Source organism: Labrus mixtus, chromosome 6 (assembly GCF_963584025.1).
Source record: "Labrus mixtus chromosome 6, fLabMix1.1, whole genome shotgun sequence".
NCBI lineage: Eukaryota > Metazoa > Chordata > Actinopteri > Labriformes > Labridae > Labrus > Labrus mixtus.
In genome coordinates this window covers 23,008,871-23,027,611 of record NC_083617.1, presented here as the reverse complement: position 1 = coordinate 23,027,611, position 18,741 = coordinate 23,008,871, and the positions used below count along the sequence as shown (strand labels likewise).

Below are 18,741 nucleotides of genomic sequence, written 5' to 3'. Positions count from 1 at the left end.
AACCTCTATCGGGATGTATGACTTTTTCTATCCGGGTTAGTTGTGAATCGTATTCACGCGGTCAGATGTTCAGATCGTAAATACTGTGTGCAGAGATTTGAACAGAAGATTTGATGACATTTGAACATGTGGTCGCGTCTGTATTAAGGTAAATGATCTAGTGTAAAGATAAGGCGACATTTCTTCTTTCGGAAACATTTGGGGTGTGTGTCTAAGTTTAGTCATGCCTTTATCAAGCCATGATGCCTCACTGATAAACTCACACACTTGATGGTGTGTCTATGTTTTAAAGTAGTTTACTGCCTTCAGTGATAACTACACATCATAGAAACAGTGTTATAGAATAGATACTCATAGATCATTACATTACAAACCGGTAGTCATCCTTCATTTCAAACAGCCTCCTGTTTTATTTAATCATTGTTACTCGTAGTTTCATTATTCAGGAAAGTATTTTATATACCGTGAATTACTTTTCATAGTTTTGTTGAAGTTATTCTGTTGACAAAACGATCTATGATCTACACTTTTCAACTCTAGGTTCTGGCATTGCATGATTTATCAATACCTGTAAACCTGCTTGATTGTATATTTTTTAATGTCACATTGGTTCTAAATGTATGGTAATGATGATAAAATGTTTATTTTTCATGATGCATATATAAGCTAGAAATGATGTGGAATGAAATTGGATTAAACAACTAAATTAGTAAAGTAAATTGTCGCAGAGTCATCTTATGTGTTGACTACAGATACAACTTTGGCTGGATCCGGAGTTTCTTTTGGCCATAGCTTTTGACTGACTCTTATTAAGCAATTGTAGAATTCATGCTGTGATAACATGTCTTACATTCGTCTCGTTTTGTTTTGTTTGGGCCGCTGCAGGATCAGAAAACTACAAACATGAAGAATAGAAGTGGAGGCTCTGTGGACGGTCGGCTAAGGCAGAGAGTGGAGCAGGTACGAGTCCATCAACTTCTTCTGTGTTGGAGCCATGGATGGATATAATTGTATTTGTAGTATTTATTTAAGGTTGAGGTAGTCTGTTATATATTGGTGTTTTGGGTTATTGATTATTATATCATTTATTAGGATTATATTGAGTAGGGGGATGTCGGGTCACATGGGTGGAGATGTGTAGATTTAACTCACCTGTTCACCTTTTGTTCTCAGTGGAAGAGAGGGGGTGAGCTGGGTTTTTGTTGACCGCTATTGTTTCTGGTTCACTGTGATTATGAGTTAATGCACGTTATCATAAGTTAAATTATTATCTTTTTCTTTAATGAAGAAGTCAAACTTATTTTACGTATCACAGTATTCTTTTTTTAAAGCGCGTCTGACAAATATATTAAGCCCAACCTCAGCCTCTCAGCAGCTTCATCTTCAGGAAAGCTGCTATATTCTGCTTGTACTAAATGTTATATTCAGTGGTATTCATTGAACAAACACACTTGTGAAAATGTAGGATGAGCAGCTTAGCTCCCAGTTCCTCTAGTTTCTTTTGCCCTAGTTATCAGACATCATCCGAGGAGATCTACATATCATACATGAAAATAAAACTAACTTTGAACAGAGGTCCAGTCACAGTAAAGAGTCCTGATGATAGTGCTACAGCAACTTTTGAAAATTCAGACAACTTTGCATATTGCACCAAACTTTTTTTTTTTTTTTAAACTATCTACATTTTTGCTTAATTGACTTGAAAATCACCAAACAGACAACCACATAGATTTCCAGCTATGAAAGACTGAGCCCACAGTTCACTGTCATCAAAATACTAATAATATGTTTCATTCTATTTTCAGTATCTGGAAACCAGCAGCAGTGAATATGTGGACCTTTCAGCCACTGCTCTGGAACTTCAAAGACAGTACAGGCAAGTTCATCATCACAGGACTCTAATCTGACCGTGACTGACAGGCGTCATTAGACAATCATCCAATGGGTGACCACAGATGCTTGCACTGAATTGTATAGCCATATTCTTTTCCTTAAACTATTCCGTTACTTTACCAACAATGAGATAAACATGTGTAAAACACGTGTCAGTTCAACAACAACACAAACTTCACCCTTCATGATGATCACTGAAGAACAGCAGGGCCTTCATGAAGTTAAGACTTTCTTCAGGCTTGTTCAACCAAACTGTAGTTCTTTTTCTTTCTGGAAAATTGTCCCAAGTCACATATTGGGTGTATATTGATATTTTGTTATGTTGATGGTGTTTTTTTTATTGTCTCCTTAGAATAGAATATGGAAGAAGAAATAAGACAGCGTTCAGGATACAAGTAGAAAAAGGTAAGAGTATCAAACATGAAGGATGCCTTATGACACTATGATAGAGTCATAAGATGTGTCTCCATGGTGATTATTTAAACAGTAAATTTAATATTCTATTATTGTAAGAACAAGAATTAAACACATGACCTTTCGAGCCTTGTGTCCCAGCCAGTCCATTCCAATTTCAATGATGAATACAACTAAATATTCCAAACTGAGAATATGTACTTTGAAGAAATGTGATTGGTCTTTTCCGTTTGCCTCTCCTAGTGTATGAAGCCATCATGAAGGAGTCTGGCCTTAATGAGCTGGAGAGCAAACACTTGGCTAAGAGAGCCAAGCACAGCCACAATGATAAAGGGTAAAGGATGCTTTTCTTTCTCCCGCCTGATTTAGACCATCAGGATAATGTCTTCTTACCTTAGGGCTCTAACAGTCTCTCCTCTTTTTGTCCTTTGTGTCCCTAATGTTCACAGAGACGGAAGCAGCAGCAGCTCAGAGTCCTCTGACAGTGATGACCCCATTCTGGAGAACCCTGTAAGAAGTGATGTGGTTTAAAGTGTAATCACATGTTAAGTAATTAGCCCTGCCAATGAAGAAAAGTTCATTTTAAAAGAGGGATTTTGAATGGTCAATGGACTTGAGCTTGTATAACACTTTTTCTAGTCTTCTGACTACTTTTACACCACATGTCACACCTACACATTCACACACTGATGACAGAGTCTGCTGTGTAAAATGTCCATCAGTATTAACTTATCCATTCATACACATTCACACCCCGCCGACGAAGCAGTGGGAGCAACTTTGGGATAAGTGTCTTGCCCAAGGACACATCGGACATGTGACTGCAGGAGCTGGGGATCGAACCTATACCTTCCGGTTGAGAGACTCTTATCACACAGCCGTCCCTATGCTATATAAACATGAAGAATGAATGTTTGATACATTGTTAATGATCTGTGTCAAAGTCCAGTGATAGACTTTCAACAGACTTTTTGTAATAAATTATACTTTAAACAGTGACTAGGGCCACTGAGATACAGCAAATGGAATACATCATGCTGCTTTGTTGGCCTTGTTTTTTTCGCAGGATCGCTCTTCCTGCGTGTTTGAAACTCTTGTTCTAAATCAATTGTATTCAAACTGTGCCTTTTAAAATGGTGGCAGAAGCTTCAGCTGGGCTACCAGTTCACCTCTCCTTCTAGTTTAGTGCAATGGAAGGCTCAACAGATCCTGGAACTAGAAGTGTCCTGGATGTGCTGATGTTCACAACCATCCTGTAGTCTAAAAGACATGGGCTAGACATCTCACACACACATTTCTTAAATATTGGACCCTTACTTAAGAAATGAAATGTAAAGCCTGTTTTAACACCTATGTGTAACAATCCTGTGTTGCTTCTTTTTGCCATTCACAGCCCAACAACCACATGAACACTTCTCTTACGTCTCTGTACCGGAAGGGACAGCCTGACTCCAGCAGCTGCTCACCCAGGAGAGATCAGCCTGCTGCTAGCAGTCCCGCACGTATCGCTGACCCCCCTCCCAGTGCAGGGACGCTGGTGTCCGCAGGAGGTTGGTTCATTGATAAAGGCAGAGGCAATAAGGGCAACATCCTCATCGACCTGTGTGAAGAGGAGCCAGATAATACAGCAACAAATGTAAGTGCCTGTGGAGGGCTCGTCTACACAGCAAACACAAAGGACAGTCTACATCCTGTCAGAGGAACTCAGTCGTTTGACGTTTATTTTGTCCTCAGGGGAAAAAATGATTTTTAAGTCAGTAGTTTTAGAAATGAATCCAGAACAATATTTTTTATATAAAAAGAGAGGAATACTCATTTTTCTCTGAATGATTTTTGCAGCTTTTTATGTGAGAACTGTGAACAAGACATTTAGTGAGCAGGACATTTTCAACTTGACTATATGACTCCATTTAAAAAGGCACAACAACATGCAAGTTTTAACAACAACATGTTTTAACAACAACATGTTTTAACAACAACATGTTTTAACAACAACATGTTTTAACAACAACAAAAAGTTGTTTGTGACGTCCTGGCTCAGTGTTTGAATGGTAAGGTCTTCTTGAATTATTGTCTGTATATATTGGAAACTACCTCCTCATTCCTATTGGCCAAATTAATTTTTTCAACAGTCGGTCAAAACTTGGTGTAGTTTTTTTTTAAATAGAACACATTTGAATGTACATCGATTTCCTGTACTGCTCAAAGTAGCCCCTTTTTTTCATTGCCCACAAAAGCTGTAGTACAATTTACAAGTCTGACCCTCTAACTCTTACTGAAACTCTTACTTGTTTAGCTGAAGGTACTTCTCTCACGTCTTTTCTGTTTTGTGACCAGCAGACAGATGTGTCGATGTTGGAGTCTGTGAAAAATCCCAAGAAGTACAAAAAAAGGAAGAACAACAAAAAGAACTCCATTGAAACCACTGATTCTTACAGCCAGAACAAAAAAGGTATTATGCCCACTCCAGGTGTCCAGTGTAACTATAGCACATGTTTTTTTTTTGGGATGTTGAACACCACACAATAATATCAAACAAACAGCCATTTATGTTGTTTACGGCCACTTGATATCACAAGTGTTTTGTTTTTTATTGATTCCCAGCCAAATTAAAGTCACCAGAGCTGCAGTATCCCTCTCTGAAGTTTGAAGATGTAGGAGGTAACGAAGACACATTAACGGTTAGTACCTTTACATTTGTTTACCCTTGTGGCTGTGTTAAATGTTCTGGTGTTGTGAAAATGTGATGACAGCAGCGTGTCATTGGCACTTACATTGTCCACTAGGAGGGACCAATAATCATTTCTCAGTGGGGCTGTGATGAAGCACTTCAAAGCATGTTTTATATTATCGATTTGCTTTCTAGTTTTCTCTGGCTGTGATGACTATGTGCCCATTTACAGGAGGTGTGTAAGCTGCTCATCCACATACGTCACCCAGAGGTGTACCAGCAGCTGGGAATGGTTCCTCCGAGGGGCTTTCTCCTCCATGGACCTCCTGGCTGTGGAAAGACACTGCTGGCTCAGGCTGTAGCTGGGGTGAGGAATGGGAAACACACCATTGTAATTAACTGTTAGAAAAAGTGATTGATTTGTTTATTTCAGTTATTTTGGGAGGTGGGGGCTTTTTGCATTTAATGGATAGGACAGTGGACAGAGTGGGAAACCAGGGAGGGAGAGTGACATGCAGGAAAGGAGCCACAGGTCGGACTTGAACGCGAGCCGCCCCCCTTCAGGGACTACAAGCTCCGTACATGGGATGCGACCTAACCACTAGGCCATCTGCACTCTAGAAAAAGAATAATTTACAATACGACATTTACAAGCCTTACCTTCACCCGACTGTTCTGAAGAACAAGAACACGTTCAGCGTTCTGCACAGGATAACTTCACTGATGTTTGTAAATCATATTCAATGGAGAAGGTTTTTTTTCAAGTATACTTCTTGTTTGACACTAAACAGTACTCTGTATATTTCCTTTAAGTCCCCAAGAAAAGAAAAAATAAACAAAAACATATTCCCCGGTTTTAATCCAGAATAAATCAAATGTATGGAGCCAGTATTTGGGGTTGGACTTCGACTTTCCTTTGAGGTTTTAACTTTTCTTCATCATTTCTGACCATGACTCACAACGACTCCTGTCTTCAAAGACAGCATGGATACAAACCATCGCTCATGTCAACCTCAAGTTTCAGGAGATAAAGCCATATCCATCCTCACATGTAGAAGTTCTTACTTTTGGAACAACTTTCCCTCATTGTGAAGGTTGTGTGTATTTGATGGGATGTTTCAGGAGCTGCAGCTGCCCTTGTTGAAGGTGTCTGCTCCAGAGCTCGTGTCTGGAGTCTCCGGGGAGTCTGAGCAGAAACTAAGAGAGCTCTTTGACCTGGCTGTGGTTAGTATTTCATTTCTTTTTTTTTTTATAACATTCTGAAGGTCTTACAACAGACTTGAGGCTGGAGGAGATATAAAAGGTAAACAGTCACTGGTCATGTTCCTGAGGCACCATGGAACAGTATTACTGCTGTCATTGACATGTTTGGGTTACCTTAATCTTTTATCTTTTGGATCTTCTCCACTTGCAGAGCTCTGCACCGTGTATCCTGTTCATAGATGAGATAGACGCCATCACCCCAAAGAGAGAGGTGGCCTCTAAAGACATGGAGAGGAGGATTGTTGCCCAGCTGCTGACCTGCATGGATGGTAGGATGGGAGAAGATGTTGCCACTTTTGAGTACCTGATACTAAGTTATAGACCAAATGAAGTGGGTTATACTGGTTTATCACATCTTGTGATGCTTACTGCTGAGTCATTGCACTTTATAATGCATTGATTTAAACTAAACACAAGTGACACGTTGCTTGTTTCTGACTGACTTTCTTTTATGTAGCGTGTCATGTCAGGCATTCTTAAGAGGAACCCCTTTTCCCCTTATTCTAACAAAAATGTGTGAACCTTTTCTTATCAAATCAAATGGAAAGCTGCTTTTCATTTAACTTTAACTTCTATAAAAATAAATCCCATTAATAATGTTTCTATATCTTTCAGCTATCATTGTTAAAGACTGCTGTCTGCACAGGCAGTTTGACAGAATGATCAAAATGTATATGTCATGCCACTGAGGCATTCTGAATACATCCCTGCAAACAGAAATCTGCTGCACATGCATCTCTCCCCCACGCAGGCCTTCATTCACTCAAACACAGATTCTTATTTGTCAACCTGAAGCGATGCCACTGTACTTACTCTCTGATGTATGTCGCTTAGGATAAAAGCGTCTGTTAAGTGAAATGTAGAATTGTAGCCACTGATTGAGGTTATCCTGTTTTTGTCATATTAAAGAAAAGAGGAAGTTACTGTCAAATCATAAGAAAAGAAAATAATTTTCATTTCATTTCTTTTGAAGAATGCTTTCACTGATGTTCCATTTTTCTGTTGCTTGACAGACTTAAACAGTTTGACGGTGACAGCTCAGGTCCTGGTCATCGGTGCGACCAACAGGCCCGACTCCCTGGACCCGGCCCTCCGCAGAGCTGGGCGCTTCGACAGAGAGATCTGCCTGGGTATCCCTGATGAAGCAGCTCGTCTCAGGTCAGCCATACAGGAAGTAAAGATCAACATTAAAAGAGCTAAGGAGTGTAGTGGTGATAATATAGATGGTTTGTCTTTAAGATTCTGTGACTTCTTGCTTTAACTCAACTTGAGGAAAAGGGCAAACAGTTGGGATTGCAGCATTGAACCTCTTGATAATCAAAGGGTACTTAACTAGAATCTCTTGTGCTCTGTTAGGATCTTGAAGACGTTGTGTCGAAAGCTGAAGCTGCCGGAGGATTTCGACTACAAGCAGCTCGCCCGCCTCACCCCAGGCTATGTCGGTGCGGACCTCATGGCTTTGTGCCGGGAAGCTGCCATGACTGCCGTAAACAGGATTCTGCTGGAATTAAGGGGACGGCCACAGATCTGTAGCCAGAATTCAACGGAAGTGATGACAACAAGTGGAGTTCAGACTGAGGATGCTGTGACTGCTGTGACTGACCAAGAGGTCACAGAACAACAGACGACAGACACCCACCCAGTACCTCAGGAAGAGTCCACACAGGATAACCTGCAGGTAGGAGGAACTCCACTTAGATTCATACTGTATTATGAACCATCCTCATAGACCGACTATAGTATTTGGATGTGTGTACCTATCTGCCAGGTCGCTTTTTATTTCTACTTCAGTGAAGACCCACTTGAGATCTCTCTGTTGACACTTTCTCTGATTCAACATTTAAGTTTGACCAAGAAACCATCATGAATTTTGATTTGGAAACTTTCTCACCAATGCATTTTCTGGGGTCTCCTTTACAAAACAGTGTGTAGAATAATCCATACTAAAAGTGTACGAGCGCCCGAAACCCGTAAATGGCGGGTGCACAAAATAACTCAGATTTCTATAAAACTGTATGTACGCACACCAAAGAACAATGTTCCCTTTATAAATGAAGATCCACCTGGAAATGTTGCGCACGTAGATCGGATCACATTCAAACATAAACAATGCAAAGCACCTCATTTATGTAAACGCATGCAAACAGGCAGGCAGATCAAAGTTTTCCAGCGCTGGATCACGGCAAAAACCGGAAGTTAGACTTCCAGAAATGGAGGTACTTGTGAATGATGTGGAAGTCAGAAACCATTTGTTTGTTTGCTGCAGCAGGAGGGTCACAAACATCCAGTAAGAATGACACCTGACAATGAATGATGAATGATAACATCTGAGAATGACATTCTGGCTGTCCTCCTGCAGTGCCAAAACATCCACTTGTCATCATTACACACAGTGTACAGTGTTTATATGTTTATGGGACCCACACTGATTTCTTGATATATTCTCAGAGGTAACTAAATGATGCACACGTAGAAATGAAACTGCCGGTTTGAATGATTCTGATGACGTGGATCTGTCAGTAAAGTTTGATATTTAGTGAAATAAAATGTGTAAGACACGTCAATTTACACTCTGGCTTCAATTCACCATCTCGCCTGTCTGTGTCGCCAATTTTATGTCTCCTAACCACCCGGGTCAGAGTTTGCTTACCGGTGTGCACATTTTACCTTCAGGCTTGTTTTTATAGATCACAGACTTTGCGTGGGAAACATCGTAAGCCAGTTTCAGGCCCCGGTTTGTACCATACGTAACGGTTATAAATGAGACCCCTAATCATTACATAGATTTACTTAAGCCATGGCTTTAGACCTGATGAATTTAGTCAGTGTTACATAATAAGACTGTGAATCCATTCCTGTAAAACGATGCCTGGGCCTGGAATTTAAAATGATAAAAAGGTGAAAACTTACCAAAACTAAGAATAATGTTTTAAAAAAATAGAGAATTTAGGGAAAATCTGTAAGACAAAGTGATGAAAATCATTGAGTCAATCAAATCAACACATAGAGAAATGAAGTAATGGAGGTATGTTATACTGCTATTTTTTCCAAACATCCTCAAATAATGTTGACCCTTTCTTCTTCCCTCCCCGTGATGTCCTGATGGGTCGTGTGCTCTGCAGCAGGGGGAGCTGTGGGATCTGCTGCACTTGCTGAAGAACACTGAGTCGCTGTCAGAGGAAGAACTGGCAGGCCTAAACATCCTCATGTCCGACTTTCAGCTCTCTCTGTCCAGCATCCAGCCTTCGGCCAAGAGGGAGGGCTTTGCCACCGTGCCTGACGTCACGTGGGAGGACGTAGGAGCCCTGCAGGACATCAGAGAGGAGCTTACCATGGCCATATTGGTACGGTCCAGGGGTCTTCATATATACCATCTTGTTTTCTCAGTCCATTACTCTCTGTAGGATAAACTCCAGAATGTCTATGAAGGGGGAGACGAGGTTATGACAATATTTGAGTAGGTTTCTTCTCATTCTGCTTTTATAATAGTGCTTTATTCCTCACTTTACCTCATTGTTTATTTACAAAACATTTTTTTGTAAAGGCTCTACAAAATAGACAGAATGGGATTTTCAGAGTAAAGTGGTTGACTGGTCTTATTGTCATTCTTTGCTGATTCTGACTCTTAACACAGAGTACTGTGTGTGTGCGTGTGTGTGCGTGTGCGTGTGCGTGTGCGTGTGTGTGTGTGTGTGTGTGTGTGTGTGTGTGTGTGTGTGTGTGTTGCAGGCTCCTGTGCGTTCTCCAGAGCACTTCAGAGCGCTGGGGCTCAGTGCTCCATCTGGTGTGCTGCTGGCTGGACCCCCAGGATGTGGAAAAACACTTCTGGCCAAGGTTCCCCACCACGCCAACACAATCATTCTTAAAATAGCTTCTTTAAATAGTGTTTGTGCATTTTACTGTGAAAACATTTACAATGTAGTATTCTATCAAGATTCATTCAGTCAGACGTCTTTAGATCTTTATTATTATTATTATCTTTAAAGACTCTCCTTTAAATGAACCTGAGAAGGCCCTGGAGATTTTTTTGCATGCAAGTTTGTTGTAATTTTTTTCCACAGATCTTAAGTAACAAATTTGACACCAAAAAAAAGTAGCATTTATAACAAATTACACATGAGAGAAAGTGAATATCAACCTTGTGACTTGGCTTGCCTTAAAGCAATAAAGCTCACAAAGCTCAATTTAAATACTTAAAGCAGGGGGAAACAGCCTGGCTCTGTCCAAAAGTTGAAAAAAAAAAAAAAAAAAACATATTTGGAGTGTTTTTCTAGTCTTAGACATTTGATAAATACTAGCTTACATGTCAGCTGGACCAACTGTTTTTTACTTTGGTATTTTGTTGTCTCTTTTCAGGCAGTGGCCAATGAGTCAGGCCTTAACTTCATTTCTGTCAAGGGTCCAGAGCTACTCAACATGGTGAGTCACTGAGCTGGATGAATGTGTTGGTGTATCTTTATTAGAGAGCGACTGGAGAATGACCTAACCTGTAGGCCAGCGGCCCCCCATTAACTAGAATTCTTTATTCTGATTGAATTTTAAGGCGCGTGTACTGGTTGTCACTAAAACAGTTTTATGGCCCTTCCTTCCTTGAGCAGCTCGGACTGATGCAAACCTTTCTACCGTACAGGCCTGACCCTTGTAACCAACAAGAGCACTTCCTTTTTACAGCTCTCCTTTCTGCTCCACTTAAGAAAAACAATCAGCCTATCCTGACTAAGACTGAAAGGAGAGCCCATGGTGTGCCTTTTGAAAGTTTTCACACTGGTTGGCTGTTAGCTTTTGATTTGATTTTAAAACTACTCTGTCCTTGCACCACATGCCTCTATGAAATGCTTTTTGTTTCTGAACCAGATAAGTCCCATCATCCAGATCTTCTCTTTTAGCTTTTCCCCATTATCTTACAAAGTCATCGTGCAACGATACATTCAACAAGTACTCTCAAAGATGCAGGAATAAGGATACAGAGAATATGAGAGCAAGTGAAATATATATATATATTTAAAGTAAGTCTGAAATAAATGTATTTAATTTACTTTTCTGTACTGTTTAAAATGTGTTAGTTCTATGTTTTTATTATGAGTACTTATTTATATAAATTAAGTAAAATATAGTATCTAAATAAATGATTAAAGCTATATTTATTTTTCTTAGGTACTTTAATTTATTAAACTGTTCTTAGTTGTTTTAATGTGCATAAAGGCATTTAGTCTTCTTGACAGCTATTTTTACAGCACATTCAATTCCTGTAAATGTGATGTTTATAGAAGTTTGAAAAAGTTTTGATTGAGGTGGAGGTTAGCATTTATGATTTGCTATGAAGTTTTAACCTTCACAACATTTCTTTGTTCTGCCAACATCAGTTGGTGTTTGTCTCGCACCCTTGCCCTAACTATTACAAAGGCTTATGTTGAGATTAGTCATCCATATTGTGCCTGTTCAATGCACCAGAGTCGGTGTGAGCTGATGTTACGATCAGCTGGTTGGACTTACTGATGGATCTGTTTGTTTGTGCAGTACGTGGGAGAGAGCGAGCGGGCCGTCAGGCAGGTCTTCCAGAGAGGAAGCAACTCAGCTCCTTGTGTCATCTTCTTTGATGAGATTGATGCTCTGTGTCCACGCCGTTCAGGCCATGAGGTGAGAGCGACGGGAAAGAATCATGTTCATGGTATCAATTTCTGAAATTCACACACCAGCCTCGTCGTGGAGCGTTAGGTCAGTCGACACCAGGAGCACAAAGTAGATGAGTCATGTAGACCGCAGAGTCAGCAGTGTGGATGTTCTCACGACCAATCAGATCTTTAAAAAAAACCTTATCCATCCAATCAGAGCTTGCATTTTCAATTGTACAACCAATCTGATATCTTTGATTTTATACACAGCCTATCAAAGCTCTGCTCTTTTTTATACAACCAATCAGAGATCTTCTACTTGCTTTACAACCTCTTTCCAATTCTATAATTGTTGATGCTGCATTCTCCTCGTATGGTCCCAGTTTCCAAGTTGGGAAGTCGTCATTCTGACTTCAGTGTGTTCAAGTGATTTCAGTTCAGACAGAATGTTGTAACAACAGCACAAACAGAAGATGTGAGGAATGTCTCTGTTACAAGTTAGAACTGTGCAATAAGTTAATTCATAAAAAGTATCTTAACATTAACAAAACTTATTTTGCAACCATGTGATGACGAATCTGTCGGCAAGACGGGTACTTAATTCTTTCCCGAGTTTCCGAGTTGTCGCTTTAACTTGAGCAGGCATTCATGGGCATTTTACAATTTGGAAAGTTTTCTTTCTGATGAGTCCGACACATAAATGCACCAATATAATCAGAGCTCGTTGTTTCAATTGAACAACCAACAACAGCTCTGTTAAGACTGTTTTCATGACTAGGAGACCACTTCTAATCACAGGAGATTTAATCACTTTTATTTAGACAGCATGCTTAGATGGATTATTGATTTCTATGTTTTATCATCTAACTCATGTCTGCTCCTGCAGCTCATGTAGTGTGTGTTTGAACACTGTTTGTTTTGTGTGCAGTCTGGAGCCAGTGTGCGCGTGGTCAACCAGCTGCTCACAGAGATGGACGGCCTAGAGACTCGACGACAGGTCTTCATTATGGCTGCAACAAACAGGCCAGGTACAGATCCAGTCAGACCAGACACACATAGAAACCCAGCTTCTTTATTTCTTTAGAACGGGTGAAGAGCTGGGATAAATGATGAATGAACTTGGGACTTGTATAGCGCTTTTCCAGTCTGGTAGACCACTCAAAGCACATGCAGAAAACTCCTGAAGAGAGGAGCTGTATGTGTGAACGCTCCGACTTCACCTGGAGTTTCTCCTGAAAAAAAAAACCCTAGTAGTTTTTTTTTTCACACAGTGTTGGCAGAGGCCGCTACATAAAGTGCCCATCAGTATTAACTAATCCCATTCACAGGCTTTCACACACCACCAGTCAGGAGCAATTCAGAGTTCAGTGTGCCTGCAGGGGCTGGGGGTGACACCCCCTACCTTCCTGTTGAGAAATGACCGACTCTACCAAGTTTTTGCCACTTACGTAAAAAACAGAAAAGAAAACATTTCAACTTTTTTTGGAGAGGAAAGAGAACAAAAAGTTGAAATGTTTTCTTTTCTCACATACTCCTCTGATTTATGTTGGAAATCTATCCACAGGAGTCAGACCCATGGATTCAGAAACTTTGTTCCAAACTTAACTTCCAGTATAGGATTTCAATTCTTCTTCAACCACTTTTTCTCATCCATTATCAAGGATCGTGCACTAAAATAATGTTTTTATTACCCTTGTCTCCTACCAGATATCATCGACCCTGCCATACTGAGGCCCGGCCGTCTTGATAGAACCTTGTATGTGGGTCTGCCACCTCCAGCAGACCGCCACGCAATCTTGTTCACCATTACAAAGGTACACAGAGATACCGACACAGTGGAACCCAAAGTAGACAAAAGTACATTTAACCAGAATAAACTCTTAACAGCAACTCCTAAAATCCAGCATAGCAGAGTACTTCTATGACTGGAAGCTTTACTTGTCGCCAACTTTGAACATTTAGAGCCAAAGGGAATTTCAAATGTCCAGACCATTAAATGTGTTTCTCATATGTCATTCTACCTGAGAATATATCAGAGCTGTTTTAATTGTCAAAGCGTTTTTTAACCCCTGCTTATAGTAAGTGAGTACAGTTTATTTCTATAGCTCAGACATCCCAAGGACTTTCAAAACAGACAGTTACATTAAATCAAGTGTCCACAGAGTTCACTTTGTTCCAACAAAACAGACCATCGTGGGATGCATGAAGATGAACGAGTTGTTGGACATGAAGTCATTTTGGATAATTCTGTTGCAGGGAGGGACCAAACCTAAGCTAGAGCAGGACTTCAGTCTCGAAGAGATCGCCTTCGACGAGCGCTGCGATTGCTTCACGTGAGTCCTACCTGGAAACACCAGATGTCCTCAGGCACTTATTGAATACATTCATAACCCTCTACAGCTGTTAGTCTGAAGGAAAGTGCTGCCTTCACCCTGTGGCTATAGCAGATGATCATTAGTCCTGCTTGCTATGATACTGACTATGTGGAAGCACAGATTTAACACAGTCAATATGAACAGCTTGAGCTTTGAACCAGATTTGGAATAAGTTTGTGTGTGTTCTGTTTGCAGTGGAGCTGACCTAACGGCGTTGGTGAGGGAAGCGTCTGTTAATGCCCTGAGGGTCTACATGAAGTCCCAGAACTCCTCTGCTTCCTGTTCTGGTAAGTTTTGTCCTACCTCTGCAGAGATGAACAATAGAAAGTGTCTTAACTGAAGTCTTTGACATGTAGGAGTAAAAACCACAAACAATATGATTCTTTATTGATGTTATTTAGTGATGTATTTTGAGATGGATCAAAAGTTGCATTGTTGCAGTTAGGTTGATTAATTTGATGTCCTGGAATCTCTCATTAAAGCAAGTGCTAAAATTGTTTATCTGCAGCTATTTCGGAGTTTCCTTCTTTTTTTTATTTTTTATTTTATTTTAGATTTTTTGGGGTGAGGGGTTATGCCTTTATTAGAGGGACAGATTCAAACACGGGCTGCCCTCTTTGAGGACTGTAGCCTCTGTACATGGGGCGCACAATCTAACCACTAGGCCACTAGCGCCCCTATTTTGGAGTTTCATTATCATATACCGGTAATTAAAGTAATGCGTTCCTGTTTTTATCACACGTGGATCAAAGCTGGAGATAAGATTACATCAGTCTAAAGCACTTACAAAATCTAGTCGGTGGAAAGTCGGCAAATGGGTCAAGTCAATGTCAAGACAAAAAGTGCCAACAGCTGCAGTTAAGTTTCCTTTTCTTATCGGTGCTTCCTTTATTCATAGGGCACAGAGTCAACTGTGATGACATGGATTTTAAAAAATGTTAAATTTTGCAAGACTGTCTGAGAAAAATAGGTCATGGTAAAATGAGATATTTTGGCTGCTGCCTGAACAAACAAATACAGTTAAAAAAGGTGTCTGAATGTCTGTTTGGAACCTGTAGCCAAGCAGCCTGCAATACTGGGCAGGACAGGTAACTACAAAGAGGATCATAGTCTAGACATGTAGGAGATCATAGAAAAAATGTTTGAGAATGCAAATCAAAACTTGAGAACGTATAGAACTGTTTCACAAATATGTGGGAGCCAGTTATGTGTATTCTCATTTTCCAAGAAGTGTTCACTTGAAACTCCTTAGTAGCAGAGTCCACTCGTGTCTCCCACTCGTACAGAATCCTGCAACCACAATTCCTTCTCCAACTCAAGAGCGGTCACAGCTCCCACTTCAGCTCTTTGCGTTGACTTTGTTTCACCCTGGACTAACAGGCTTTTAGAGTGACAAGACGCTGCACATTAGAAAAGGGGGTTTGCATGTTGAATAACTAACAGATGACCGAAACCCAACTGGATTGTTTCTCACGCTGAGTGAACATAACTCTGTTCATTGAATTAAGGGTGTGTTTATTTGTTACTCACAGGTCACACATATTCTTCTGGCTCTGTCGCTGAAATCAGAGTGAGCAAACAGAACTTTGAAGATGCCTTCAAGAAAGTTCGCCCATCTGTGTCCAAAAAGGTAAGACGGTTATCACACTACAGGGGCCGGCAGCCTTCTGCCCAACATGATGGTGGTCTGGTAACATTTAATATAGAAAGAAGAAACTGTCTTTCTGGATGGATGGGTCCAACAGTGAACTGACCTATGATTCTCTGGATGTAGTCATGGAGTAGTCTCCAGAAGTCCTGTCCTTTTGAGGCAAAGCTTTGGAACATGAATGACTGCACATTTATTTCAGATAAAGATCTGACCCGCTTTCCACACAAATTCAGACAAAACATTTGGGCTTCAATTCCAAGATTGGATCTACTCTTTGTATTTCATCTCAATTGCTTGGTGCCAAGGAAAGTTTATTTCATTGAGATGTTGTGATTATTTTGTTGAAACAATATTTACACACAGTGAAGTGGTTTTTTACATGTCCAATAGATAACCCGGTCAAAAACTCAAAAAGTGATAGGAACACTTCCTGGACTTTTTTTTTTAAACAATTGAAATATTTATTTTCCCAAGATTGTTATTTTAGACCTTCAAACATAAAGCTCGTCAGGGGAATATTTATTTATTTGACTCCCTGAAGAAGCTTTGACTCCAAAATACTTAAGAGTTTTGTTTTAAGCCTTTTCATGACCTTACTGTGACAACCAAGCTATTTTAGTGATTTTAAGAGTTAATCAGATCACTGTCCCATTACCTCACAAGAAAACCAGTCAGACTGGTTCCACTCCAAACACTGTAACATTAAGCTGCACAATACTGTGCTTTGTGTTTGTCTTTCTGTAAGTAAACTAATGAAGCATTAAAGAATGAAAAAGGCAACACATATGAGCATGCACTATTGGTAAAAACAGTGTCAGGTTGATAGCCTCAGATGTAACACTTGTCAGCTGTTGTCTGTTGGGAGAATAACAGAGAGAGAGGTAGGGTGATGTTGATCATCAGGCTCAGTGTTTGTTCATGTGATAACCACAAACATGCAGTGACTGTCTCTGTTCTCACTCCGCAGGACCAGAGGATGTACGAGCAGCTCAGAGAGTCCCTCAGCAGATAGTCCTGACCTGCAGATATCATCGTTTGACTTTGACTAAAGGAATCATTCATGATCATATGTTTACACATTATCATTGAAATCAGAATACAAATGCTGTTTGAAATAAAAAGTGTGAGTACAATAACATTTTAGGATGTTTTCTTATGAGAGACTAAGTCCTTATCAGGGGAAACAATCAGCCGCTGCTTTCTGTCAACACTCTTCAGCTCTTTAAGCACTGTGTCTTTGTATGGCTCTTTATCAGATTGTGTTACTCAGTTTGTCATTGTCAGCATCTAAATGGCATTGCCCCAGGCTCACTGGTGGGAAATTCATAGAATATGCAACCAACCCATCTTAACAAGAACTAAGTCCAATGTTTGCTGCAGTAAAACCAGACCTCTGTTGCATAATGAAACTTTCTGACATTTCTTTTATGGTTTACATCGGATTCTTTCGGGTTAGCAGAAAGCAGCTGGATCAGCTAATGTGAGGGAAAGGGTGCTCAGACTATGTGCCGGCAGTGACTGTATCACATTATTTAACATGTCTTTGGGTTGCTATAAGTTGTCTATCATCATCTCTGTTCCTAGACAACAGGAGCAGTCTGCCTGACTCTGGATCTACTCAATAAAAATCAACAAAGCTGATGGACAAAGAGGGGGCTGTGACATTACTTACAATTGATTATGCAACATTATCAACTCCGTAGTTCAATCCGGATAGACTGCCTTCCTTTTGAGAAAAGGGCTTTTTACAAGTATATATATTTTTAAAATATCCTCACAGGTACTTGAGTTTTTCACATTATGAATGGATTTTGCAGTATGTATGGAACTGTAATACATATTCTATATTGTGTTTTTATACTAATGTATTAAATGTTTGTGTCTTTGAAAGCATATATTTCATGCAACAATTCTGTTACCAAACAAGTTACTCTGTAGTATAAGCTGTAGTCAAAATATATTCAGTCATTAACTGCAATTTTGGGGACATAAACCATACTTTACTGTCAACAAAGATCAATATTTCAAACTGTATTTCTCCTCATTTCACCTCATGTTCCAAAGAGAAATTATCTTTAAATGTCATTTTATATATAGTAGTAAAAGATATTCCTGAGATTCTCGTTTTTTTTCTGGGCTGCTTTCAGCCAAACTTGGTTTTGAGAAATGTATGTGGCACGTGTGCACCAGCGGGTGGTGGTGAATGGGATGACAAATAGGCCCACTGCAAAAGCTAAACGTGAACAGACATGCTTACATTTTATTCTATTCCATTTCCAGCGATAAGCAAAATTGGTAGTTTACTCGAGATCATGACCTATATACTCTTATAAGCATATTCTATATCTTATATTTATATCATTATCTCACGATAACAAGTTTTCCCAAGATTGGTTCATTTCTGAAGAGCTTGAAAAAAACTGCTGAAATTAATTTGACATCACAGGGAAAACCAGCAGTGTATTCCAGAGATAACAACATAAATATTATCTCAATATAATATTTTTATATTGTTGAGATCTTGAGAAAACAACCAAAATTGACTCATCATGGCCAAAGAGAGTTAAATTAAAGTCTTGAAGCATGTCTGCTTAGGGCTTCCGTAGCCCAGTATGGTGAACTAAGTGCAACAATAACGTCAAAATATAAGCATGAAGAAAACTGCTTTTGAATGGCTTCAAGAGATGCAGCCACTGCGTAGGAAAGGGCTTCACTTCACTGTGCACATGGATCTTTGACATCCTGACCAGTCGACAGCAGGTGATGAGGATACCTGGATACACCTCTTCATCACTAACATAGAAGGACCTGAGGCCTGTGTTTTTGCCCCCCCTGCTGTACTCCATGTAAACACAGCTGAGT

General features: G+C 40.0%; 1 protein-coding gene across 3 annotated transcripts; it reads left to right on the top strand.

The window, feature by feature from the left end:
• Window positions 1–2: 2 nt before the first annotated feature.
• nvl (nuclear VCP like) lies at window positions 3–17,995 on the top strand. Of its 3 annotated transcripts, none has more exons than XM_061040553.1 (24): window positions 3–148; window positions 886–960; window positions 1,806–1,876; window positions 2,246–2,298; window positions 2,551–2,641; window positions 2,757–2,817; window positions 3,701–3,943; window positions 4,648–4,759; window positions 4,912–4,988; window positions 5,211–5,345; window positions 6,101–6,202; window positions 6,393–6,510; window positions 7,255–7,399; window positions 7,598–7,919; window positions 9,364–9,585; window positions 9,971–10,075; window positions 10,598–10,660; window positions 11,759–11,878; window positions 12,782–12,881; window positions 13,561–13,667; window positions 14,110–14,186; window positions 14,424–14,515; window positions 15,761–15,858; window positions 16,847–17,995. In XM_061040553.1, the coding sequence occupies exons 2-24, from the start codon at window positions 904–906 to the stop codon at window positions 16,889–16,891; spliced, it is 2,616 nt and encodes an 871-aa protein (XP_060896536.1). In that variant the 5' UTR covers window positions 3–148; window positions 886–903; the 3' UTR covers window positions 16,892–17,995. The 3 variants fall into 3 exon arrangements, with proteins under 3 accessions (XP_060896536.1, XP_060896535.1, XP_060896537.1); XM_061040552.1 differs by having other exon boundaries at window positions 4,645–4,759; XM_061040554.1 differs by having other exon boundaries at window positions 34–148; window positions 2,251–2,298; window positions 4,645–4,759.
• The last annotated feature ends 746 nt before the right edge of the window (window positions 17,996–18,741 follow it).

What these genes read in the sequence shown, in the direction of transcription:
- nvl (XM_061040552.1), top strand. Translation starts at nt 904, where the DNA reads ATGAAGAATAGAAGTGGAGGCTCTGTGGACGGTCGGCTAAGGCAGAGA. An exon ending in TGGCTCAGGCTGTAGCTGGG is followed by an intron (nt 5,346 to 6,100) that starts GTGAGGAATGGG and finishes GGGATGTTTCAG; the next exon opens with GAGCTGCAGCTGCCCTTGTT. An exon ending in AGCTTACCATGGCCATATTG is followed by an intron (nt 9,586 to 9,970) that starts GTACGGTCCAGG and finishes TGTGTGTTGCAG; the next exon opens with GCTCCTGTGCGTTCTCCAGA.